The sequence below is a fragment of the Schistocerca piceifrons genome, chromosome 6, assembly GCF_021461385.2.
Source record: "Schistocerca piceifrons isolate TAMUIC-IGC-003096 chromosome 6, iqSchPice1.1, whole genome shotgun sequence".
In the NCBI taxonomy this organism is placed as follows: Eukaryota; Metazoa; Arthropoda; class Insecta; order Orthoptera; family Acrididae; genus Schistocerca; species Schistocerca piceifrons.
This window is the reverse complement of record NC_060143.1, coordinates 382,272,344-382,299,706: the sequence shown is the minus strand read 5'-3', so window position 1 is coordinate 382,299,706 and position 27,363 is coordinate 382,272,344. Positions and strand designations below refer to the sequence as shown.

The window sequence follows — 27,363 nt, the reverse complement described above, 5'->3', positions numbered from 1 at the left end:
GGCATTGGTGTGTGTGATGTCCTTAGGTTAGTTAGGTTTAAGTAGTTCTAAGTTCTAGGGGACTGATGACCTGAGAAGTTATGCCCCACAGTGCTCAGAGCCATTTGAATCATTTTTTTCTGTAGAGAACATTTCTTACTAGTTTTTTAAATTTTAGCTTCCTTCTGTAAAACAGCTAGTAGGCTTATTTTGGCCATGAATCTCCTGTTTGCCTGTTACTCATTCCCACCATGCTTTGTCCGCCATGTATTTCTGCCTCCAGGGCAGCAGAGTTTCTTCGCTTCTTGTATTATATGTTCCCCAATATTGGTGCGCAGTATATCCCTAATCTCGTTTCTGCTGCTTTTCATTACATTCGTCTCTGTTATATTTAGTTCCAGTATATATTCTGTGCTGATTAGACTGTCCATTCCAGGCAACAGGTCCTGTAATTCTTCTTCACTTTCCAAGAGGATAGCAAAGTCGTCAGCAAATCTCGTTATTGATACCCTTCCACCATGAATTTCGGTCACAGCCCTGAACTTTTGGCAGCGGCCTTGCCACAGCGGTAACACCGGTTCCTGTCAGATCAACGAAGTTAAGAGCTGTCGGGTTGGGCTAGCACTTGGATGGGTGACCATCCGGTCTGCTGACTGCTGTTGGCGAGCGGAATGCACTCAGCCCTTGTGAGGCAAACTGAGGAGCTACTTGATTGAGAAGTTGCGGCTCCAGTCTCGGAAATTGACATACGGCCAGGAGAACGGTGTGCAGACCACATGCCCCTCCATATCCGCATCCAGTGACGCCTGTGGTCTGAGGATGACACGGCGACCGGACGGTACCGTTAGGCCTTCATGGCCTGTTCGGGAGGAGATTTTAGTTTTGTTTTCCTGAAGTTTTATTTTTTTCTCTTCAGTTACGGACTGAACAGTACGGGAGACAGACTTTGTCTGTTTCTCACGCCCTTTTTATTTCAAGCACCTGCCTCTTGTTACTGTTCTCCTTTTGGTTCTTGTGCGTAGTGATATTACTTTTCTTTTCCTGTAGTATTTAATTATTTTTTTAAGGATGCGTTTTGAACAGTTCGCGTTCTCGAATCATTTTTATGTGTCTACAAATCCTATCAAAGAGTGATGGTTTTTAAATTTTGCCTCCATTACCACGTCTGCTGCATACACACAGTAACATTTGTACAGTGGTTTATTTGCAGTGCAAAACCAATGGGAAGCAATTTTAGTCTCTGGGACACTAATCCGGATAAGTATACCTGATAACACAAGATAAATCTCACGAATGCTACGTTTCAAATTTATCACCCCCATCGCCTGCAACTATCACAGAGACCCTCTGTCACCACACTGACTCAACGAAGCTCTAATAATAGTGCACATTCTCGTAACAGAAAGCCGCACTGCACGTCAATCCCGTTGTTAATCTGCTCTTTGCCATAACTGATTCACTTGTTTTAAAATTTCGACACAAATGTATTACATATGGAGAAATATATGCCATTGTACCTTTTGCAGCATAATTTCCACTGCGAGAAAATTTTATGCAGCTGTAGCAACAATTATTTGAATGACAGAAAAAAATTTCTCTCACTCACAAAATCACGTAACTGGTACACCGCATTACTGGTTTTGACTGTGGCAATCATCAGATTCAGATGCTATTACTGTCAATGCAGTATATTAACAAGCTTTAAGACGTTCAAGCACGTGCGCTGGAAAACTTAAGTTTTTTGCCAATGAAAAACTATTTTTAAAAGAAAAGGTATCACAGCAGGCTTCTTCGTCGTGGCATAGAGTCGTGCTTTAAAAAATTACGCCAGTCTCGTGCATCAGTCCTTTCTGTGATGCCGTTGCTCACCAAGGATAATATACAGTTAATTGGTAACCGACTTTCGCTCGAATACCGAAATCGAGATGACGAGCTCCAGGTTGCGAAAGGCAGCTTATTCATTTAATTGTGTAATTACATAATTATGTTGTTAATTAACTTCTGTAATTATGAAAGTGGCATTTTCATTTAATTGTGTTACTACACAGTCCTCGTGTTAATCAATTTAATTAATTATGAAAGTGACTACAGCTACAACGAAGTGAGCTGTGGCCTGTTAAAACTAAGTCCCCTTTAAATGTCGTTTTTAATACCCAAACTAAAATGGGTACAGTGGCGCATACATGGTGGACGCGCGAGGCACCCCTCCCCCCCCCCCCTTCCCCCCCCCCCCCACCGACCTTGTGGCGACGCCCACATTGCCACCCGTGCCGTCCCCCGCCAGCCAGCCTGCACGCTATTCGTTCGTTTCTCTCCGTCAGTCGACTCGACTGAATCGAGTTATCGAGTAGTAGTACTTTCCTATATAGCACGCACGTCCGCGTCATCGTATTTTATACGTTTCTGTCTGGAATAAAGGGATCGACTTAATGGCTTAGCCCTTTTGAGCACTCACGCTGAAATTGACTGCCCTATTGATGATGTAATTAACCAATTTGCGAGGAAAAATAGGCGCATAGAATTCATCATTTAAGGAAGAGAACCACGATTATAAGGTTTTTATATCATAAGATGGCATTGTCTTGTTCATGTGCATAATTAGCTTAAGTAAAACTTTCTTAAACTTTGCACTGGACTTGATTATTCCTTAGCCGAGCGATTTAAGGCGCTGCAGTCATGGACTGTGCGGCTGGTCCCGGCGGAGGTTCGAGTCCTCCCTCGGGCATGGGTGTTTGTGTTTGTCCATAGGATAATTTAGGTTAAGTAGTGTGTAAGCTTAGGGGACTGATGGCTTTATCAGTTAAGTCCCATAAGATTTCACACACATTTTTATTATTTTTTACTGCGGTAAGAGTAAAGGTAGCTCAAGATATCTTGAGCGCCTCCACCTTGAGATATATCTGTGCCCGCCACTGAGTAGGTGTGTTTCATTGTTTTATGTAACGTTTGTCACCTCATAATTCTTCAACAACGGATGCATGCAGTGCATATTTACAATTCCTATTGCAGTTTTCTTCTGTTTCCATCTACCAGCTCACATTTTTGCCGAGAAAATTTACTGTTACCGGGTTTTCACTGCCTGATGTCCGCCCCTGGTAGCTGAATGGTCAGCGTCATGGATTGTCAATTTTCGGGGCCCGGGTTCGATTCCTGCGTGGGTCGGGGGAATTTTATCCGCCCAGGGATTGGGTGTTGTGCTGTCTCATCATCATCCTATCATCCTCGTCGACTGCAGGTCGCCGAAGTGGCGTCAAATTGAAAGGCCGGCACCCGACGCGGGGCCCTAGCCATACGATTAAATAAACTGCATGATATCTTCATATTTTTCACGTAAAAGGCCAGCGTGGGACGTAACTTCAGTAGCATAACCAAATTTTCTTCACAACTCTGAATTATAACCGTCCGCACATTTCAACCATCGGAAAGGAGAGGGGCAACTAACGCCTCGACTTCCTTCAGATTCATTACTGAAACCTGTGCCAACTACTGGATGACTTATTTTCGATGAATCACAGTGTATAAAAATTGATGAGGCGTTATTTTCAGGCAATGAACAACAAATAAACTTCATTCGGACAAGTAAGTTAGATGTCATAGGCTTACACGACCAGTGAAAGAAATTCTTTTGATTACCAGGCCACGAAATTTTATAACACGTAGAAATGACTACAAAATAATACCGACGTTTCGACACCCTTAGCCGACCACTGTGGTCGAGCGGTTCTAGGCGCTTGAGTCCGGAACCACGGGACTGATACGGTCGCAGGCTAGAGAATCTTGCCTCGGGCATGGATGTGTGTGATGTCCTTAGGTTAGTTAGGTTTAAGTAGTTGTAAGTCTAGGGGACTGATGACCTCAGATGTTAAGTCCCATACTGTTTAGAGCCATTTGAACCATTCGACACTCGACGTGTACAAAAATAAAAACTATGAATACAGTTCATAACATACAAAAACCATACAAAACACACCGAAAACAACATAGATAAACTTCCCTTTGTGTACTTCCACTTACTGGATGAGCAGTAGAAGTAACACTATATCCCTGTCTTATGCCCTTTTTTATCCGAGCTCTTTGCTTATTGTCTTTCGTTATTACTAATCGCTCTGGTTCTCGTACATAATGTATATTATCCAACTTTCCCTATAGCTTGTGCTTTGCTGGTGGAAAACGATGTGGAGTTTTACATTGGCCATAATAAATTTGATGTTATTCTTTAGAGACAAGCGAGTCATGTCAGTATTGGCAAGGACTCACACTACGAGCAATCGATTCCTTCGCATCTTTACGTATCCTCTGACCAACACCAGAAGTAATTCGAATTTTCTAATAATTTGTAATACACTCCTGGAAATGGAAAAAAGAACACATTGACACCGATGTGTCAGACCCAACATACTTGCTCCGGACACTGCGAGAGGGCTGTACAAGCAATGATCACACGCACGGCACAGCGGACACACCAGGAACCGCGGTGTTGGCCGTCGAATGGCGCTAGCTGCGCACCATTTGTGCACCGCCGCCGTCAGTGTCAGCCAGTTTGCCGTGGCATACGGAGCTCCATCGCAGTCTTTAACACTGGTAGCATGCCGCGACAGCGTGGACGTGAACCGTATGTGCAGTTGACGGACTTTGAGCGAGGGCGTATAGTGGGCATGCGGGAGGCCGGGTGGACGTACCGCCGAATTGCTCAACACGTGGGGCGTGAGGTCTCCACAGTACATCGATGTTGTCGCCAGTGGTCGGCGGAAGGTGCACGTGCCCGTCGACCTGGGACCGGACCGCAGCGACGCACGGATGCACGCCAAGACCGTAGGATCCTACGCAGTGCCGTAGGGGACCGCACCGCCACTTCCCAGCAAATTAGGGACACTGTTGCTCCTGGGGTATCGGCGATGACCATTCGCAACCGTCTCCATGAAGCTGGGCTACGGTCCCGCACACCGTTAGGCCGTCTTCCGCTCACGCCCCAACATCGTGCAGCCCGCCTCCAGTGGTGTCGCGACAGGCGTGAATGGAGGGACGAATGGAGACGTGTCGTCTTCAGCGATGAGAGTCGCTTCTGCCTTGGTGCCAATGATGGTCGTATGCGTGTTTGGCGCCGTGCAGGTGAGCGCCACAATCAGGACTGCATACGACCGAGGCACACAGGGCCAACACCCGGCATCATGGTGTGGGGAGCGATCTCCTACACTGGCCGTACACCACTGGTGATCGTCGAGGGGACACTGAATAGTGCACGGTACATCCAAACCGTCATCGAACCCATCGTTCTACCATTCCTAGACCGGCAAGGGAACTTGCTGTTCCAACAGGACAATGCACGTCCGCATGTATCCCGTGCCACCCAACGTGCTCTAGAAGGTGTAAGTCAACTACCCTGGCCAGCAAGATCTCCGGATCTGTCCCCCATTGAGCATGTTTGGGACTGGATGAAGCGTCGTCTCACGCGGTCTGCACGTCCAGCACGAACGCTGGTCCAACTGAGGCTCCAGGTGGAAATGGCATGGCAAGCCGTTCCACAGGACTACATCCAGCATCTCTACGATCGTCTCCATGGGAGAATAGCAGCCTGCATTGCTGCGAAAGGTGGATATACACTGTGCTAGTGCCGACATTGTGCATGCTCTGTTGCCTGTGTTTATGTGCCTGTGGTTCTGTCAGTGTGATCATGTGATGTATCTGACCCCAGGAATGTGTCAATAAAGTTTCCCCTTCCTGGGACAATGAATTCACGGTGTTCTTATTTCAATTTCCAGAAGAGTATATATGTTACAGCAGCTTGTTGCAGACGCGGACACATGCCACAGCGAAGGAGGTTGAAATGTTCTTGCCTCATGAATGGGCACGGCTGTGATACTAGATAGGTGAGACCTTATGTTGACCTTGTGTTTATATTACGATTGCACGAGCGATGTGTAATTTCTGAATCGAGGTACTGGGGCTGCTTGTGCACTGATGAGACGGGAAGTACAGTGGGCATAGCATGTGGTGTATCCGAAGTTACACGCATGTTCTTCACTGCTTGCCGATAGGCTGTTGAGATGCCGTCAAGTTGAATGGGACGCCATTGATCGCGGAATTACTAAATTATGATGAATACTGATGTTACTTACCACTTCTTTGCGTTTATTTTGAACCTCAGGTTTCCCGCCAAATTTACTACTTGAGACCGATCTTCATTCATCTGGGGAATTGCAGTATTTATATCTTCAGGCCCCGCACTTGGGTAGAAGTGGACGTCGTCGGCATAGAAATGATATTTACAGGAAGACAAAACTGATGAAACGTCATTGACATACAGAGAAAACAAGAGTGGGCGTAATACTGATCCTTGTGGCACTCACGAGGAAACATGCTTCCAGAACACTGTTTCATATCCATACTTTGCTGGTTTTTCAAGTAGCTTTCAAACCACTTCAGCGCAGTATATGAAAAATTTAGCTGTCACATTTTTTTTCTGAGCAGTATGTCAAAGTTGACAGTCTAAAAATATCTAGGAGTAACCTCACGGTTGTCCGTGGTATGTTTTAGGTCATCTGTTGCCTTGATTAGTGCAGTGTTCGTTCTGTGATGCTTACGGAAGCTGGACTGATATTTTCCAAATAAGTTAAATTTTATCATTAGTGCATCGAGTGCACATTAACGTTCAGAAGACCTGAAACGATACAGCTTGAGGCATGGGAACAATGTGTCCAGTAAAGAGTAAAGGTCCTTGCTGACACTGTGACATGTGACCCTGTGGTACAGACGCACTGTGTACTGGACAAATCAGTCAAGTGTCTTGGGTGGAATTTTTCTTATGCGGAGTCTCTTCACAGGATGTCAGTGTGTGCTGCGATTTCCAGTGCTGTCCAATGCCACTTTGAAATGAGTTATGGCCCTTATTATCAAAAGGAAATCTTGAATAAAGATAGTTGGCACTAGACACTCAATAATAAAATCAAAGTAATGAATGGGAAGCTGTTAAACCAGTAGAAAAAATTAAGGGAAAAATTAAACAATTAATTAAAGCTATGCACAATTTACTGTAGAAGCTCCCCCACCATTCGATCAGGTACAGTTGTTCAATTTTAGAGGTCGGGCAACTGCATGCAAAATTGCACATGGTGAGTAAAATCTTCCGTACTGGCTGTTACCTTTATTAAAAGACAACACTGGTTCCGCATGTTTCTTCAGGTGATCTGTACAAGAAATTGAAACGATACAGAATTACAACGGTTTTTAAAAGAGATGCGTACTATCTTTAAGTGCCATAATCAATGAGAGCTGACTATTCACAAGTTTTGAAAAAGTCATGGCGGGGCAGAGTGGTAGCTCGCAGCCAAATCTCACCATTCTTCGTCAAGATAAAACCGATAGCACGTCAGAAGCGCTTGTTTATGATTAAACTGACTGGACTCGAGCGGCAACTGTAAGTGAAAGATGGCCAGAAAAACCTATTAAAATTTGTGACTCCGGTATAGTTATGGGAAGTAACTGAAAATTCCACATTAACTTGTCTTAACTTCGACAGGTAAGTGTAATAGAGCCTCGAATGTCTTACCATGCCGCAGACAGCATAGAAGTGTTCACGGCGACACCGTAAACACTACCGATAGGTCGTTGCTACGAGCCACGTATGTGAGGCGGCGCCAGCGCGAGCCTCGGACCGAACTGACCACAGTGAGTCCAAATTTCTTTAAAAAACTAAGTATATGTCACGTGGAAGGAAGGGAACATAAAATGTGAATATCTAGTCATGTATCGAACCTTGGTAAGTCATTTTTATTGATGAACAAGGAAATAAATACATCCATAGCGATAACAAATTTGACAAAACGGAGAATTTACTCAAGGGGTCCTTCGAAAAGTATTCGTCCACTCATATTTTTTTTAAAATTTACGATGTGAAAATATGACTTCAATTACAAAAATTAAGATTTAGTGGGATTTCTTCCCTTTGCAGCTATTATGCTTGTAGTCGTCTGGGTCACGTTTGCCGTCAGAGAGGCTGGAATTTTGTCCCATTCGTCTTGAAGTGCTTCTTTTAGGTCTCTCTTGTTATAAATGTGTCTTCTCCTGATGCCATCTTCCTGTACTTTCCAAAGGATTAATGTCTGAGCTCTGAGGGTGGGTGTTGTTTTGGGGTATTGTACAGGAGCAACAGCCTCGTATTTAGAGCCGTATGCTTTGGGTCGTTATCTTGTGGAAAAATGTAATTTCCTTGCAGACCTAATTTTTCGGCGCTAGGATTCAGATTGTCCTTTAAAATGTTGATATACATATGAGGTGATCCATCGTACCTTCTATGAAGTGTAATTTTCCAACACCTGCAAAAATGGCTCTGAGCACTATGGGACTTAACATCTCCCCTACAACTTAGAACTATTTAAACCTAACTAACCTAAGGACAACACATACATCCATGTCCGAGGCAGGATTCGAACCTGCGACCGTAGTGGTCGCGTGGTTCCAGACTGAAGCGCCTAGAACCGCTCGGCCACACCGGCCGGCCCAACACATGCAGCACTCATAAGGCCTCACACCATCAGGGAGCCACCACCGTGTTTAACTATTGGTACAAGATTGCGTGGCATGATCTCCGCATTCTTCTTACGCACACTAGTCGCCTGCCATCCGACACGAATACGTTATATTTACTCTCATCAGAAAATATTACTCTATTCCAGAAGTCTCCTTTTTTGAATCTATGTTCCATCGCAAAATTTCTTGCGCGCTACCCGGCCGTGATACCCATACGTTTTGTAGGTATTTTTGATTGTGTTGACACATACCTTCTTTCCCCTTTCTTCCTCCCCAGCAACTAAGGAGTGCTGATTTTAGGTTTCTTCTTCATTTCCCCCATTATAAAGCTCACGTCTGCATCGGTCAAAGTGTGATGGCGTCCGGTACGTCGTTGGTTTCTTAATGACTTTGTTGCGCAAAATAGATAGTATTACCGACTGAAACGTCGATCTAGGTCTACCGACTACTTCAGTAATCTCGTAAGAAGATTTGCACTCATTATGTAAGCGCAGAATAAGTTTCCTTTCGATCAGCGTCGTCCACTACCCTTCCGGCCCATGGCGCTAATTGCACTGTATCGGCGCCGTTCAGATCCACAACAGGCGATAGAGTGGGGCCGCACACGTTTGACTCTAGTGTGTACCGTGGGTCAGCGTCATAGTTTAATTACCGCGCGCAGAATTTCGTCATGTTCAGATGGTGGAGGAATACTTTATGAACTAGCTCTTGTATTACATTTTCTGTTTTGTTAACCTTGTTGTCGATTTGGATGGATTTCTTTCCTTGCTTTAAAAAAAAAAAAAAAAAAAAAAAGATTGGGTTATCGAAGCACTTCTTACGTGACTGGCCCTTTAGATTTTGTATGCATTTCTTTTCATGTTACACAGACTTTGTTTTCTAAAAGATATGGAGCTAGACAAATACTTTTTGGACTCACTGTCCCTACGTCTAGAAAGGTGGAGGCTGGCTTTACAGTGCATGAAATTTACTTACTGTTGTGTAGTCATAGGGATTTCTCTTTAAAATAATTAAAAACAGTTAAAAAGTTCAAAATACAAATTAATGCTACCCTAAAAACCATCAAGGGCTGATAAAGAAGTTTGTTTTTTAAAATAATGTCTAATTATGACTATTGATAATAAAATTAAAAACCGATATGATAAGGCGCTCAAGGCTCTACGAGGTGCATTCAAGTTCTAAGGCCTCCGATTTTTTTTCTCCGAACGGGAAAGAAATAGAAACATGCGCATTGTTTTAAAATGAGGCCGCGTTCATTGTCAATACATCCCAGAGATGGCAGCACCGTACGGCAGATGGAATTTTACCGCCAGCAGCGAGAATGAGAACTGTTTTAAATACTTAAAAATGGCGACGTTTTCCTTACTTGAACAGCGTGCAATCATTCGTTTTCTGAATTTGCGTGGTGTGAAACCAATTGAAATTCATCGACAGTTGAAGGAGACATGTGGTGATGGAGTTATGGATGTGTCGAAAGTGCGTTTGTGGGTGCGACAGTTTAATGAAGGCAGAACATCATGTGACAACAAACCGAAACAACCTCGGGCTTGCACAAGCCGGTCTGATGACACGATCGAGAAAGTGGGGATAATTGTTTTGGGCGATCGCCGAATGACTGTTCAACAGATCGCCTCCAGAGTTGGCATTTCTGTGGGTTCTGTGCACACAATCCTGCATGACGACCTGGAAATGCGAAAAGTGTCATCCAGGTGGGTGCCACGAATGCTGACGGACGACCACATGGGTGCCCGTGTGGCATGTTGCCAAGCAATGTTGACGTGCAATGACAGCATGAATGGGACTTTCTTTTCGTCGGTTGTGACAATGGATGAGACGTGGATGCCATTTTTCAATCCAGAAACAAAGCGCCAGTCAGCTCAATGTAAGCACACAGATTCACTGCCACCAAAAAAATTTCGGGTAACCGCCAGTGCTGAAAAAATGGTGTCCATGTTCTGGGACAGCGAGGGCGTAATCATTACCCATTGCGTTCCAAAGGGCACTACGGTAGCAGGTGCATCCTACGAAAATGGTTTGAAGAACAAATTCCTTCCTGCACTGCAACAAAAACGTCCGGGAAGGGCTGCGCGTGTGCTGTTTCACCAAGCCAACGCACCCACACATCGAACTAACGTTACGCAACAGTTTCTTCGTGATAACAACTTTGAAGTGATTCCTCATGCTCCCTACTCACCTGACCTGGCTCCTAGTGACTTTTGGCTTTTTCCAACAATGAAAGATACTCTCCATGGCCGCACATTCACCAGCCGTGCTGCTATTGCCTCAGCGATTTTCCAGTGGTCAAAACAGACTCCTAAAGGAGCCTTCGCCGCTGCCATGGAATCATAGCGTTGTGAAAAATGTGTACGTCTGCAGGGCGATTACGTCGAGAAGTAACCCCAGTTTCATCGATTTCGGGTGAGTAGTTAATTAGAAAAAAAATCGGAGGCCTTAGAACTTGAATGCATCTCGTATTACACTTATTTGTCGAAGTTAAGACCCGTTAATATGGATGTTTTAGTTGATTTCAATAACTAAATGGGAGTCGGAAAATAAATCAATTTACACGACTTCCTATCGCTCACAGGTGCCGCACAATCCCAGTCAGTTTACTCATAGACAACCGATTTTAGTGCGCTATCGGCTTTGTCCTGACGACGAACGATGGACCTTCGTTCTAAGCTATTGGACTCACTGTGGTCAGTTCGGTCCGAGGCTCGCGCTGGCGCCGTATCACATACGTGGCTCGTAGTAACGACCCAAGAGTTTTTTAAAAAGATGTGAGTACTGAGCTCTCATTGATTGGTAGGTCTGTAATATTTTAATTACTTGCACAGGTCACCTGAAGATGCATCTCTACTGCTGCAAAACCAGTAGTGAATTTTTATTAAAAAACATTTTAACAGGTAGTGCGGTAGATTTTATTCACAAGAATCCAAGCCAAAAAGGGAGAGCAACTGGCAGGAGTATCTATGACTCTCTTAAGGTAGCTAAGTGCCTCGTCACCAGGTCATACACATCAGCAAACACTTGGAGCAACTGGCGGAGGTAACTATGACTCTCTTAAGGGAGAAAATGCCTCATCAGCAGGTGAAACACGTCAGCAAACTCGAGGAGCTACTGGCAGGTGTAACTAAGATTCTCGTAAGCTATCCGAATAGTTGCGTATCGCTTCTGGCGGACAGTTACGTTTTGCAGGTCCTCTACGGGGCGCTATCACAAAAAAGTCCTTACAGATGCTTCATTTTTCCTACAGCACTCGCAGGAAATCCGTAACTATGTACCAAAACTAGCATAGACACGTCTTTAATTGCTCTCTACAGCAATCGACGGGGACTTTCTACATTGCCGATGCAGAAACGTTTCACGCTGCTAATGATGAGCTGTCTGAAGTGAGGACCGCGTTCACCACGTCACAGACCCGTTATTTCTTCGCCAAGAATGGCATTATGAGGCGTTCGTGAGTCTCCTCGCGGCCTTGTAAGGAGGATGGTGGGGAGGGGGCGGGCAATGGTGAGCGAAATGTACTAGGGAGGGCACGGTTAGCGGAAGAGCAGTTCAGCGTCGGCCTCGTCAGTATCTAACGCGCAGTAAATTCCAAACTAATTTCAGAAGGAGACAACGTTGAAGCTTCGACAGTAGCACACCCTCTTGATGGTGAAAGCTTACTAACTTTACCCACAGAATCGTAAACGCTGACCAGTCTTGTCTTAATCAAAGATTTCAGGTCGGTTTTGGAAACGATGGACTAAGAAATATCCATTGAAAGTGAGAAGCTTCGAAGAAGTTCGGCAAGCGGACAAAAGCCGCCGATTTTGGCCCTAGTGATCTGTCGCCTAAGGAGGGAATGAAGTAGGAAGACACTGCTTGAAGTACGGCAACGCTACGCACCTCATTTCCCCAAGAGACAGCCCTCCCTGTTCAACTGGTCAGCCCCCGCAGAAGCGGACCATAGTGGGGGAGGTGGCGCGGATCGATGTTAAGGATTCTGATTTCTAAGCACAGTGCGTGGCTTCTATATCTTTGATTGAATTCATGTTGCGTTTTCGAATGTATCTTCTTTGTTGTATGATATTTCTTGAAGTATGGAGCACTAAACGCGGTAATTATGTTACTACTAGTATCTGTACCAAATGTGGTGAAATCATTCCAGGGGTTTGGCATGAGCTTCCCACCGTGGCTTTGTCTGCATCACATTACATTAGATTTATACTTGTTCCATATATCATGAATACGATATTTCGTAATGATGTGGAACGTGCCATTTTAACGTAAGTTCTCTTTACATAATATAATTAATTTTTTTACAGTTACTACTTCATATCTGAAAATTCATCTTTTGAATAGAAGGAATTGTCACTCATAAAATCTTTTAGCCGGCCGGAGTGGCCGTGCGGTTCTATGCGCTACAGTCTGGAACCACGTGACCGCTACGGTCGCAGGTTCGAATCCTGCCTCGGGCATGGATGTGTGTGATGTCCTTAGGTTAATTAGGTTTAAGTAGTTCTAAGTTCTAGGGGACTGATGACCACAGCAGTTAAGTCCCATAGTGCTCAGAGCCATTTGAACCATTTGAAATTCTTTTAATTTGCTTTTTAAATGTTGGTTGGCTATCTGTCAGACTTTTAAGGGTATTTGATGATTGAACAAAGATTTTTGTTGCACCAAAATTCACTCCTTCCTGTGCCAAAGTCAGATTTAATCAATGATAGTGAAGATCGTTCTTTCTTCTAGTGTTGTGGCTATGCACATCGCTATTATTTTTGAATTGATGGGTTATTAACACAAATTTTATAAGTGAATATATGTATTGGGAAGGTTCTGTGAATATCCCGAGTTTCTTAAGTAAATGTCTGCAATGTGAACCTGGGTGGGCTCCAACTATTAATTTGATTACACGCTTTCGTGCAATCAATACTTTTTCTCTTAATGATGAATTATCCCAAAATATAATTCCATATGAAAGTATTGAATGAATATAGCCATATTAGGCTAATTTACTGATATATTTCTCTCAGTAACCTAACAGCATAAGTAGCTGAACCTAACCGTTTCGGCAGATCATCAATGTGATTCTTCAAGTTCAAATTCTCATCAATGCACACCCCCTGAAATTTTGAATATTCTGCCTTAGCGACAGACTTCTCTTCAAAGTTTATATTTATCAACGGTGTTATGCTATTTATTATACAGAATTGTTTGTACTGTGTTTTCTCAAAATTGGGTCAGAGTCCATATGCAAAGAACCACTAAGCAAGTTTCTGAAAGACATTATTTGCAGTTTTCTCAGCTGATGATACTTGTATCATCAGCAAAAAGAACTAGATTTGCATCTGCATGAAAATAGAGCGGCAAATCATTAATATATAAATATATATGAACACTATGGGACACCATTTTTGATACGTGCCCAGTTAGAGAATTCTGCTGATATTTGCAGACTATCTGTACTGTGAAATTCAACCTTCTGCATTCTTCTAGTTAAATATCAATTAAACCGTTTGTGCACTGTCCCACTCATATCACAATACTTAAGCTTATCTAGAAGAATTTCGTGATTCACACGTTCAAAAGCCTTTGAGAGACCACCAAATATCAATATGGGTGGCGTTCGGTTATTCAGAGCACTTAATATTTGACCAATGAAAGTATATACAGCTGAGACGGGTGTTACGATTACTCAAGGAAAACCCCCAGTTGGGAAACAGGGCCAAAATTAGTTGGTTACTGTCGAGTTGCGATTTACAAATTCTTTATCGATTACTTCAACCATTAAAAGCCATTTCCTTAGCACTTGACCAGGAACAGATCCAAAAAGCTAGCAGGCATGAGTGCCTTTTCAAAACAATTTACTTTACAGTTAACGGCCAAGCCATTTTACTTAAAACAGACTTTGATAAAGCATTTAATAACAAAATTAAAACTTTGCAAGTAATGAAACAAAAACACCAGTTTGCATACAATTTTGCTACCGAGCATGTAGGAAGCTACTTCTTTTAACTTTTGGCACAACAAGATGTTAAATTACAAGGGCTCGCTAACAGTGAGGCAGAACTAGCATTTTCAAAGAATGGCAAATAGATTAAAACAATCAAAGTAAAGATACAGTTATTCACCTTTTACAATACCTAACAATTTTAAAGCCACGTAATTGTAAAAGAAACCACCAATGAAAGCCAAACTCAACCCTTTTGAACAGTGGCCAAAAACAATCAGAGTAAAATACAACCATTTACAATAATTGTCTCCCGAAGGATGCTCAGGCTAGAAGCCGACTAACAGATCCACAACGCCTCACATTCAGCAATCACATCGACCTCACGCGAGGCCAGGAGAGAAGGAGGAATAAAATCAGGAACCATAATCCCTGCCCAAAAATACACTTCCTCCCAGGCGGTACTAAGAAGAAGTCAAAAGATCACTGTCTATAATTACACCGGCGACAGGGACAGGAAATCGGAACGCAGGAGGCCACAAGGCAGAAAAGACGCTGGTTACACAAACCAAAATTCTTCAATTAATATCAAAACCTTTAACCAACTTAACTTGCAGTTTATGAGAGAAACAACAGGTGAACTCCGAAGCAAAGGTTCCTCAACACCCGACCGTGTCCACGTCGCCAGCGAACCCAACCGGGCACAGTCACGCAGCCACGCGGTCTGTCACCGGAGCCCTCGTCTTCTCTGCACCCACCACTCCTCAGGTTAGCAGGTTAGGCGAGTTACTAGTCCATCATTCCCGCCTCCAGACGGACAATTTAGAGACATCCGTTGCCGCTCCCACCAAGTAGTGACTCGGAACCACAGCCATGGGCCCCAGGTGATCACAGCAAGAGCTTACAGCCTTGTCCCGTCAACTCGGCTCACATGTCTCGCACCGCCAGGATAGACCACGCGGCTTCTCGAAACAACAGCCAACTCTACACCGCCACGTCACGCCGCAGTCTCATCGTACGACATCCTCTAATCCCCGATTTTAAAAACCGACCGACCGACTCGTCACCGCTAGGCAATCAACCGGCCATCCCCCAAAGATCTTATTCACTTACACATAGCTAACAGGAAGCAACGACTCGAAGATCGATAAAAACAGACACGCTGCCAGAGGGGAATCTCAACAGAGTCGTACGCAGCATAACGATAAATATGAAAGAATCAATTAACGATGTATTGGAAGGACTCAGAACAATCTTGACAGCGCGTTACATGTTGAGAGCCGACACACGGCTCAACAGCATTGTCTGTTGAAAAGCTTTTCTGAAAACCAAACTGACGTTTTGTTAATACATTTTTAGAAAATTGTGGCGTTACTCTTGAATATCTTATTTTTACAAGAATTTTGGATAAAGCATTTAGAAATGAGACTGGGCGGTAGTTATTAGTATCAGACCTACCCCTTTGTTTTGCAATGGTTTAAGAATAGCGTATTTCAGTCTGTCTCCAAAAATGTTCTCTTTCATAGAGCTACTACATATGTGGCTGAGAATTCTACTGATCTTATGGAAACAAGCTTCTAGTACTCTGGTGCAATTCCGTGTGAGCTTTTAGTTTTGAATGAATTTATTATTTTCCTAATTTCACTTGGAGAGGAGGGTTGTATTTCAGTTTCTTCAAATCGCATAGGTATTGCCTCTTCCATATACTGCCTTGCATTTTTTACTGAATAGCTGGATCCTATTATCTCTAAAACACTTAAAAATAATTATTAAAAATGTTTTCTACTTGCCGGCCGCGGTGGTCTAGCGGTTCAGGCGCTCAGTCCGGAACCGCGCGACTGCTACGGTCGCAGGTTCGACTCCTGCGTCGGGCATGGATGTGTGTGATGTCCCTAGGTTAGATAGGTTTAAGTAGTTCTAAGTTCTAGGGGACTGATGACCACAGATGTTAAGTCCCATAGTGCTCAGAGCCATTTTTTTGTTTTCTACTTCTGACTCTTTGCTAACAAACATTTCATTGAGTTTGGTAGAAATGCAGTCTTCTTGTGATCTCAGTTGCCCTGTTTTCCTTTTAACAATATCCCAAATTGTTTTAATTTCATTATCAGTGGTGCTAATTTCAGACATAATGCACATAATTCTGGACTTTTTAGTAACTTTTATTAATACAGTTCAGTAATTTTTATAACGTTTTTGGATCATTACTCCTTATAGCTATAAGATACGTTTCCCCTTTTTGTTAACAAGATTTTTTTATCCCTTTAGTAAGCCAAGGTTTGGTTTCTTACAATTATATTTCACTGTTTTTTTTTGAGGGAAACTGTTTCCAAATATAAAAAAAGGTATCATGAAACAAATTAAATTTTAAATTAGCATCAGGTTCCTTGTACATCTCATTCTAGTCTGTTGCAAGATTTCCCTAAAATCTGGAATCGTTAAATCGTTAATTGAGCACACATGTCAAATATCAATGAAACTGTATGGTTCAAGAGACCTTTTGATGTCTCAGTCATCTATGATGTACATATGGAGATTTATGCGACAAATGAAAGCTTCTACTACAGCCAGGATTCGAACCTGGGTCTTCTCCTCACTAGGCAGATCCTCTAACCACTACGCCACCCTGGCACAGTGGCTTTGCACCACTCCACTGACTATCTAGCACGTTCCCCTCCTCAATCCAAATTCCCATTCACGCCTCAGCCCACTTGGTATCCCCCCTAAACTTGAACAGTGTTGCAGAGACTCCCCAACTGTATTGGAATACACCTCAACTTGAAGCGAAGTGGGGGACCAGCCTGAAACCAAGTAATAGGTGCTTTTAACTAATGGAAGTATATGGTTATTGAGGTGCTATTCCCATACAGTTGGAGAGCCTATGCAATGCCTTTCTAGTTTAGGGGGACTACCAAGTTGGTTGAGGCGTGAATGAAAATTTGGATTGATGGGAGAGGTGTGCTAAGGTGGTCCGTACAGTTGTCCAAAGCCGATGTGCCAATGTGGCACAGTGGTTAGCGCATTTTTCTTGCGAGCAGGACACTCCTGGCATTGGTACAAATTTTCATTCATTGCTTCAGCCTGCATATCATCAAATGTAATTCACATAATTTTAACATATGTCACACGTAATCGTAAATATATTTCACCTGCATCTCTAGCAAATTTCGTCCTGCAGTTTCATTTTTACTCAGCTTAAGGCTTATGACGTCGTATCTCCTGAATTATGTGCTATACATTGATATAATATTTTTCAGATACACATAGTGGTTTACGTATAGTGGTTTACGTGGCTATTATCTGCTAAATGTGTTGTGAATAGAGTTAGTAATTATGAAGTAAATAAATTAAATCATCATACGCGATGCGCCATTTCTTCACGCAATTCAGTGTTTGTGATGTGAGATCTCCTGAACTATGTGTTGTATGATATATTTGTAGGTACATTCAGTAAATTCAGCGGCATGTGTGGATACTGTCTGTCAAAAGTGTCACGAATAAAATTTGTAGTAAAAGAAGTAATAAATTAAAACGCCATGACACCTCAGTTTTTCACTATTTGACGTCATATCTTCTGAACCGTGTGTCGTAATATGATGTGAGTTTGCTGATACATTTAGTGGTATGTGTAAGTACTGTCTGCGAAATGTGACACGAACACAGTTAGTAGTAAAGATGTAAGAAATTAAAGTGTCATGCTTCATGAGACAGTGTTACTGCATAAATTGCGAAAATGTAATAAACAATAATCGTGTCTCGTTTCATCATTTTATGGCATCTGTCAGCGAGGAAAAGTTTATTAAGGTCTGAAATTATTTGTAAATGGTTGTTCCAAGACACTAAGTGCTCTCATTCTCAAATACTGGATGACTGAAGTATGACTATTCGCGTGACGTAAGGTACATTGCTTTTTCACTCCCACCCTCACCGCTCTGAAAGGTCGATGCTTCTTGTCCCACAGCGATAATTTACACAGACAATACGTGATATGTGTACCACGTTTGCTCGAAATCGGTCCAGTGGTTTAGGAGGAGATTTAAACATACATATACGTACAGACCCATTTTTATATGTATGGATTCACTACTACACGTACAAGGCACGTGGTTGTATGTGACCAACAGTGGCTCTGCATACTGTGGACCATGTGGTAAGGCATGGTTTCCAGGAAGCACATTCTGCTCAGCAATGGTTCCTAGTAAAGCCTAGACCGTCCAGTACAATTCAATCGGTCTTCAACGCAAGAAGCGAGCTGGTCTGGCCTCTCCACCACCAGACCAAGCCTAGGTTTTCCGAGTAGACCATGGTCATCAAGCTGTCGTTGCGAATGCAGCAGTTAACGTGCTCCTAGTGTGATGCTATCCCAGATGGGATTACTGAGGCCATCATGTCGATCCATTTCCACAATATTATCAACCTGAGACGTATGTTCAGAGCACCCCAGATGGACAGACGGCGAAAATTATCCTCTCCCTTAAAGAACCTCTCTTGCCAGCACTGCAACTTCGCCGAGCTGCGCGATTCCTTTCCGAGAGAGGGCTGCGTCTGCTGCGTCACGTAGCATAGAGCAACATGCTGAAGGTGGTGGCACACAGTACGACAGAGTTATGTGACGCATAAGCAGTTGTCCGCAGCTCATGGTCTAGTGGCTAGCGCTGCTGCCTCTGGACCACGGGAACCCGGGTCCGATTCCCGGCCGGGTTGGAGATTTTCTGTGCGCGGGGCTGGGTGTTTGTGTTGCCATCATCATTTCATCCTCATCATAATCATTCGTGACAGTGGCTAGATCAGACTGTGTAAAAATGGGGACTTTGTACGAGCGCTGATGACCGCGCAGTTGAGCGCCCCACAAACCAATCATCATCATCATCATCAGAATCATCTTCGACTTCTGTAGCCAGGGAAGATACTGTGTGGGTACATCATTTTGTGAAAGTTAACACTACGATCCTGGGTCTCAATTGTGGCATATGGTCGAGATTTCCAGTACTGTTATTGAATGTATCCTTGTGGAATTTTTCTCATTGCTGTGAAATAGTAATATAGGTGTAATGAACTCTTGGTCCACCTCAAACTGACTGTGAGAATGTGGAAACGCTTTTTACTTTGAGCAAGAGCATTCTAGTGTTCGCAGTGTCTACAGAGAATGCTGGTTGCAGGTGGCGATGGAGGCCACCGTCTTGTGAAGAGTCGGCACGGAGCAGTACTATGCCAGCGCGATGGCGGCGTCGCGACGACTCGAGAGTCTGCTACAGGCGGCGGTCTGGCTCGTCGTCCTGACAGGTGAGTCCACCCAACAGTGCTGTTGTCTGCAGCCGCAGCCCTATGCTGTGGATAAATATTGCTCCAGTGATAGCAGCGGTAGTTGGGGCACATTGTTTACGAGACGCGCGTTACAAAATTGTAACTGCCCTCCGTTAATTAATGTGCCACACACCACAGAATAGTGATTAGGATTCTGATGTAACAGAATAGGTGCTGACTGATGATTGAATTTACTATGAATGAATCTTAAATTGAGTTCTTAGTAATTAAGTTCAACTCAACCCGAACAGGCTATGAAGGCCCAACGGGACCGACCGGCCGCCGTGTCACCCCTCAGCCCACAGGCGTTACTGAATGCGCATATGGAGGGGCATGTGGTCATCACACCGCTCTCCCGGCCGTACGTCAATTTACGAGACCGGAACCGCCACTTGTCAAGCAAGTAGCTCCTCAGTTTGCCTCACAAGGGCTGAGTGCACCCCGCTTGCGAAAAGCGCTCAGCAAACCGGATGGTCACCCATCCACGTGCTAGCTGATCCTGACAGCGCTTAACTTCGGTGATCTGACGGGAACCGGTGTTACCACTGCGGCAAGGCCGTTGGCTTAGTAATTAAGTACCCAACTTTAAATAGTTAATTATGCAAGATTGCGTCGCACGTTCACAACAAGCAGTAAACTCCCTAGATTGCCAACCACCCCAACAGGCATCCAATAAAATTAGGCACGATGGCGTCAATAGCTGGATGTAATGTATCGACGAAATCAGTGATTGTCAGCTTGCAAGTCTTTCTATAAGAAACCGTGTTTCCAGACAGATTAGCGCCAGAGCAAAAGCATCCTTTTCGCTTCTGCACTATGTTGTTGTGTCCTGTTTATCCAGGTAGAAGACTGTCGTTGGTATACAGCGACTGGACAACAAAGGATTAAACTCATGCTTGAACAAAAATGCAGATGCTAGCCAAGCCTGCAAGTTGGGCTGTTGAGTTTGACCACGAACGACACCTTCGCGATATCCTCAATACGCTGAAAGCGTCAATCGTGGTCAGAACAGTGTTCTGTGTAGATGCGAGTACGTTATGTCCGAGCTAAGTGAATGTGACGTGGGCAAATTGTTGGTGCTCTTACGGTGGACGCTTCTCTAACAAAAGTAGCCGAATTGTTTGGTTTTTCAAGATGCACCATACGGAAGATATATACTGCACACAGGTAAAGCGGAAAAAACATCATCTGCTAAGTCACAGCGCGGAGGAAAGCGTGTTTTGAGTGCTGGTGGCAGACGGTCAGGTCAGCAACGGTGGCAGGTCAGCAACTGGAAGCAGTTAATTCCATAAATTGACTGGGAGTACGCATTAGGAGTGATTTAAAATGGAATGATCATATAAAGTCGATCGTCGGTAAAGCAGATGCCAGACTGAGATTCATTGGAAGAATCCTAAGGATATGCAATCCGGAAACAAAGGAAGTAGGTTACAGTACACTGCTTGAATACTGCTCACCTGTGTGGGATCCGTACCAGATGGGGTTGATAGAAGAGATAAAGACCCAACGGAGAGCAGCGCGCTTCGTTACAGGATCATTTAGTAATCGCGAAAGCGTTACAGAGATGATAGATAACCTCTAGTGGAAGACTCTGCAGGAGAGACGCTCAGTAGCTCGGTACGGGCTTTTGTTGAAGTTTCGAGAACATACCTTCACCCAGGAGTCAAGCAGTATATTGTTCCCTCCTACACATATCTCGCGAAGAGACCATGAGGATAAAGTCAGAGAGATTAGAGCCCACGCAGAGGCATACCGACAATCCTTCTTCCCACGAACTATACGAGACTGGGATAGAAGGGAGAACCGATAGAGGTACTCGAGGTACCCTCCACCACACACCGTCAGGAGGCTTGCGGAGTATGGATGTAGATGTAGAAGAGAACTGTGACGAAAAATAACAGGACGACAGCTGCAAAAGTCACTGCTGAGCTAAACGTCGCACCCGCGAACCCAGTCAGCACCGAAACAACACGAAAGGTGCTTACTAAGCAGGAAAATGCAGTGCGAGCTGGAACTCTAAGACCACGCATCACTGATTGAAATGACCGCAACAAGAAAGCGTGGTTCCGAAGCCATAAAACTTCGACTATGGAGTAATGGAAGAAACTCATTTGGTCGGATGAGATTTGTTTCACTGTTTCCAGCTCGTGGCCGAGTTTGCGTCCCAAGAATGAAACATGTCAGGGGTTCATTGGTGACTTGAGCAGCCATATGGTGGTATTTCACGGGCCCCATAGGTAGTGTGAAAGTTCGCATTACTGCCACTTTGGCCCATCACGTCGGCCCCATTGTACTGTTTGTTCCGCAATGGTGATGCTGTGTTCCAAGACAAGGCCGCTGTTCACACTGCTTTTGTGAGCGCGAGGATGAATTGTAGCATCTGCCAGGACCACCACACTCACCAGATATCAATACTATTGAGTCTTCGTGGTCTACTTTGGAGAGAACGGTGTTTGATTGCTATCAACCTTCATCAACGCTACCTGAGCACGCCACTCTTTTGCAGAAAGAATGGCATAAGATTCCATTGAAACCCATATAGAAGCGGTACTGTCTTTATCCATTTAGAGACGACTGGAAGCTGTTCTGAATGTCAATGGAAATTGGAAATTGTGTTAAAATGGCTCTGAGCACTTAATGGTACAAGCAACTTTGGTACAACTGTTTTATGAATCTCCATTGCAGGATGTAGTTTTAGTGTATTTTACTTCTGATGAAGGTATATTTAGATATACCGAAACCGTGGTCAAGAATTTTAATAAATCTTTATCCTGCAACTGTTTTGGCTGTCATCATTTACCGTGAAGAATTTCAACAGTTGCTGTTTCAGCCATGTGTAAAATCTTGACAATTGGCTAAATTAGAGATTTGGCAGAATCGCTTCTAGACGTTTGTGAGATTTCTGTAATGAATAAAGTCTCTGTATACCAAATTCCAGACAGAGGCACCAATTGTTGTTCCTCCCCCCCCCCCCCCCCCCCCCGCCTCCCACCGTTCCCCTCCATGCCCCACGCACCCCAAAGTTGCTGACACCTATGATTGTGAGTACTTAACCAGGGGTGCACTCGTACGTTGCACAAACAACAGTGTCCGTGCCAGACATGTCATGTTTTGGACAGCAGCTGTGAAGACTATAGGCGAACCGTGGTACAGACTTCAGCCTGTGTCGCAGAGAGGAACCTCCGCACCCGCGCTGTTCTGTTGGCGGCCGGTGTGTGGAAGTGGGCCACATCGCGCCGCGCTGCCGCAGCAGCCGGCAGTCACTGACCTTGCCCCGGGAGACTTTCACTGGGCCGGCGCGCGTCCACAGCGTACGACACAGTCCCGCTATTAACTCCAACAATTGGGTCACCGGGGCGTCGATTTTGCACTGCTATCTAGTCGGCCGTCTGCGAGGGCCGAAAGAGATTATTCTTTTTTCCTTTTTTCTTTCCACGGCAGTGCACAAGACCTTGCTCCAGAAACAAAATATTGGCGTGACGTATTTCTGGATATCGAACACCTGCCTGACACGCAATCGACCAGTATCACAGCAATGCAATACACAGTGCATACAGAGGATGTTCACCTATTATAGGTACAAACCCAAGCGGCGACTAGAGGAGAAGAAAACCAGCAAGTAATCTTGACAAACATAGATCGCTCAGAACATAATGTAAAGATGCTGCAATACAGTCATACACAGCAAAGAAATGCCGTTCCAAGAAAGGAATTGTATACTGTTATGTTACATAGTTGGCCGGGTGGCCTTCCTCTAGTCACCATGTAGGCAGCGTAAAAAATGTAAACAGTTTTTGATGTTGCTTAGCAACAGTCATACAGTATTTTTAAAGGAACACACCGCCACTTCACTGTTTTATTTAAGTACAACCCAGGTTTCGACGTTTTATGCCAAATTCAAGCATTTGATTTTATCCCTTTAACATATATTGTAGGACACTTACCAACATGTTGAGTGACCTGCAATATTTGTCATTTTAAGCAATTTACGCCATTTTCAAGTATTTGATTTTATGTCTTTAATATGTATAGCAGGACACTTGTCAGCATGTTGAGTATCGTGCCATATATGTTAAAGACATAAAATCAGATACCTAAAAATGGCATAAAAGGTCGAAACCTGTGTTGTTCATAAATAAACAATAAAACAGTCAAATGGCGGTGTATTCTTTCAAAAAATGTAGGCTTGTAAATGAATGCAGTCAAGACATGTGGCCATTTATGTCTCATAATTGGTTACCCGCAAACGCACTCATCAAAAACACGCTGGCGGTGTAAAAAGTTTAAGGTGGTAAATGAATACAATCAAAAGATACGGCTCGCAAACTCATCAATCAAAGACATATACGCTAATTCCTAGAGTCATAAAATTTAGCAAGAAGCAACGTTTCACAGAAGAAGTAAGGAAAAAAAATCCGGAAATTGTAAATTTTTAATTATATCACTCGAAAAAATATCTTTTGCGTCATTTGTTATCCGAAAATCTTCCTGTCCGTCTGTCAAGACCCCTTTTCCTAATATAAATTAATATGGTGTAGGGAAAGGTCAACAGGCGTAGTTGGCGGTAGAAGGCGAATAGGATTCCTCATGCCAGGAGACGGCTAGTTTGTGCTTTCATTTGGAATGGAAGAGGTTTATACTTTGGGTGGGTGGTGTTATATGATTTCATGGCCTGGGAGGGAAAGTGATTATAAATTATCTCTGAAAGGACGGGGGAGTGTGTGGAGTTGTAAGTAAGGTGGGAGATATTGACAGAGGCGCGACAGTGGCAGGGATCTCAAGAGTTGGGGGTGAAGTGATATGTTGGTAGTCAGTTTTGAAGTATGGCTGACGGAGGTATTCTAGGTGTTCGACGAGATGAAAGAATTTTATTAGCTGATAAAGATAAGGGTGGGTGAGGGCAAGGCATGCGGAAGGTGAGGAGGAGTATATGGGGTTCAAGGATATGGAGACAGTGGTAAAATTTGGGAGAGCCAAAAATCCATAAAGCGTTTCCACGGGTGAGAATGGGTTATATAGGTATGTATGATAGTCAAGGAAATTGTCATCATGTTCGGCCAGTCAATATTGTTAATCTCATGTTGGCTTTTTGTTGGAAACTTAGTAAGAGGCTGTTAGAAGTTCCCTTTGGATTGAAAGTAAGTCAAAAGTATGTTACTACACTCCTGGAAATTGAAATAAGAACACCGTGAATTCATTGTCCCAGGAAGGGGAAACTTTATTGACACATTCCTGGGGTCAGATACATCACATGATCACACTGACAGAACCACAGGCACATAGACACAGGCAACAGAGCATGCACAATGTCGGCACTAGTACAGTGTATATCCACCTTTCGCAGCAATGCAGGCTGCTATTCTCCCATGGAGACGATCGTAGAGATGCTGGATGTAGTCCTGTGGAACGGCTTGCCATGCCATTTCCACCTGGCGCCTCAGTTGGGCCAGCGTTCGTGCTGGACGTGCAGACCGCGTGAGACGACGCTTCATCCAGTCCCAAACATGCTCAATGGGGGACAGATCCGGAGATCTTGCTGGCCAGGGTAGTTGACTTACACCTTCTAGAGCACGTTGGGTGGCACGGGATACATGCGGACGTGCATTGTCCTGTTGGAACAGCAAGTTCCCTTGCCGGTCTAGGAATGGTAGAACGATGGGTTCGATGACGGTTTGGATGTACCGTGCACTATTCAGTGTCCCCTCGACGATCACCAGTGGTGTACGGCCAGTGTAGGAGATCGCTCCCCACACCATGATGCCGGGTGTTGGCCCTGTGTGCCTCGGTCGTATGCAGTCCTGATTGTGGCGCTCACCTGCACGGCGCCAAACACGCATACGACCATCATTGGCACCAAGGCAGAAGCGACTCTCATCGCTGAAGACGACACGTCTCCATTCGTCCCTCCATTCACGCCTGTCGCGACACCACTGGAGGCGGGCTGCACGATGTTGGGGCGTGAGCGGAAGACGGCCTAACGGTGTGCGGGACCGTAGCCCAGCTTCATGGAGACGGTTGCGAATGGTCATCGCCGATACCCCAGGAGCAACAGTGTCCCTAATTTGCTGGGAAGTGGCGGTGCGGTCCCCTACGGCACTGCGTAGGATCCTACGGTCTTGGCGTGCATCCGTGCGTCGCTGCGGTCCGGTCCCAGGTCGACGGGCACGTGCACCTTCCGCCGACCACTGGCGACAACATCGATGTACTGTGGAGACCTCACGCCCCACGTGTTGAGCAATTCGGCGGTACGTCCACCCGGCCTCCCGCATGCCCACTATACGCCCTCGCTCAAAGTCCGTCAACTGCACATACGGTTCACGTCCACGCTGTCGCGGCATGCTACCAGTGTTAAAGACTGCGATGGAGCTCCGTATGCCACGGCAAACTGGCTGACACTGACGGCGGCGGTGCACAAATGCTGCGCAGCTAGCGCCATTCGACGGCCAACACCGCGGTTCCTGGTGTGTCCGCTGTGCCGTGCGTGTGACCATTGCTTGTACAGCCCTCTCGCAGTGTCCGGAGCAAGTATGGTGGGTCTGACACACCGGTGTCAATGTGTTCTTTTTTCCATTTCCAGGAGTGTATTTCAGTTTGATGATTTCGACGGCTCTGCACTTTCAAGTGCAGGATCTCGGAGACGGGACGGATAGCTCGGATAGTTTTACCTATAATTATGCACGGGAGAGAAGTTGGAGCCGGCCAGAGTGGCCGTGCGGTTCTAGGCGCTACAGTCTGGAGCCTAGCGACCGCTACGGTCGCAGGTTCGAATCCTGCCTCGGGCATGGATGTGTGTGATGTTAGGTTTAAGTTCTAGGCGACTGATGACCTCAGAAGTTAAGTCACATAGTGCTCAGATCCATTTGAACCATTTTTTGAGAAGTTGGAAAAACTGAATTGATATGTTACAACTCACTAACATTTAAGAGGACTGAAAACACAGCACACCTACCTTTACTTCACGGGAAATATTAGTGCTGTATGAAGCGCGCACGAGCGCTCGCGTTTACACACACACACACATACACACACACACACACACACACACACACATACACTTGCTGCAGAGGGCAGCAATATTTAACCTTTAACGGAAAATGGCAGCAGGTGGCACAAGTGTGTCTCCTCATTCCCCAACAAGAGTGCTCTCTTGGCCGAAAATATACAATCTTTGCCTACCAGGCACGGAAGATTTCTCCTTACACTCGCGCACTGATATCCTTGACACGAAGACAAATCCGCACCCCCTCCGGGCTGATATCTTGGCGTCAGATTGTTGACCACATGGCCATCGGCATCTAGCAACAACATTTATTTCCCTAAATCGAGTATTACTAATACCAAGTTGATTCCTCAGCAAAACATCATAGGAAATAACTCCCTCTATTCTTAACCAATCCACGCTTCAGCTGTATCTTTATTGATCACATCACCTTACGGCACGTAAAATACTGAGAATACCTTTCTTCCATTTTATACATGTTCCAGTTTTGTGCGTAACTTTATTGTCTAGAGCCATGGTTTGTGTCTCATGACACGAAATAAAGGAAACAACAAACTCAAATTTGTTGAGTTATAGCACTTTATGTCTGTCCTTTGTTTTACCCAAACCAAAAAAAGAAGGA

The 27,363-nt window shown here is 44.6% G+C and overlaps 1 protein-coding gene across 1 annotated transcript in view; it reads left to right on the top strand.

Moving 5' to 3' along the window:
- LOC124802920 (inactive pancreatic lipase-related protein 1) overlaps window positions 1-27,363 on the top strand; it is a 232,246-nt gene that overhangs the window by 40,490 nt on the left and 164,393 nt on the right. The window contains exon 2 of the mRNA XM_047263991.1: window positions 19,597-19,720. Coding sequence (XP_047119947.1) covers window positions 19,657-19,720 — 64 coding nt within the window. The 5' untranslated portion in view covers window positions 19,597-19,656. The remainder of the gene's footprint in view (window positions 1-19,596; window positions 19,721-27,363) is intronic.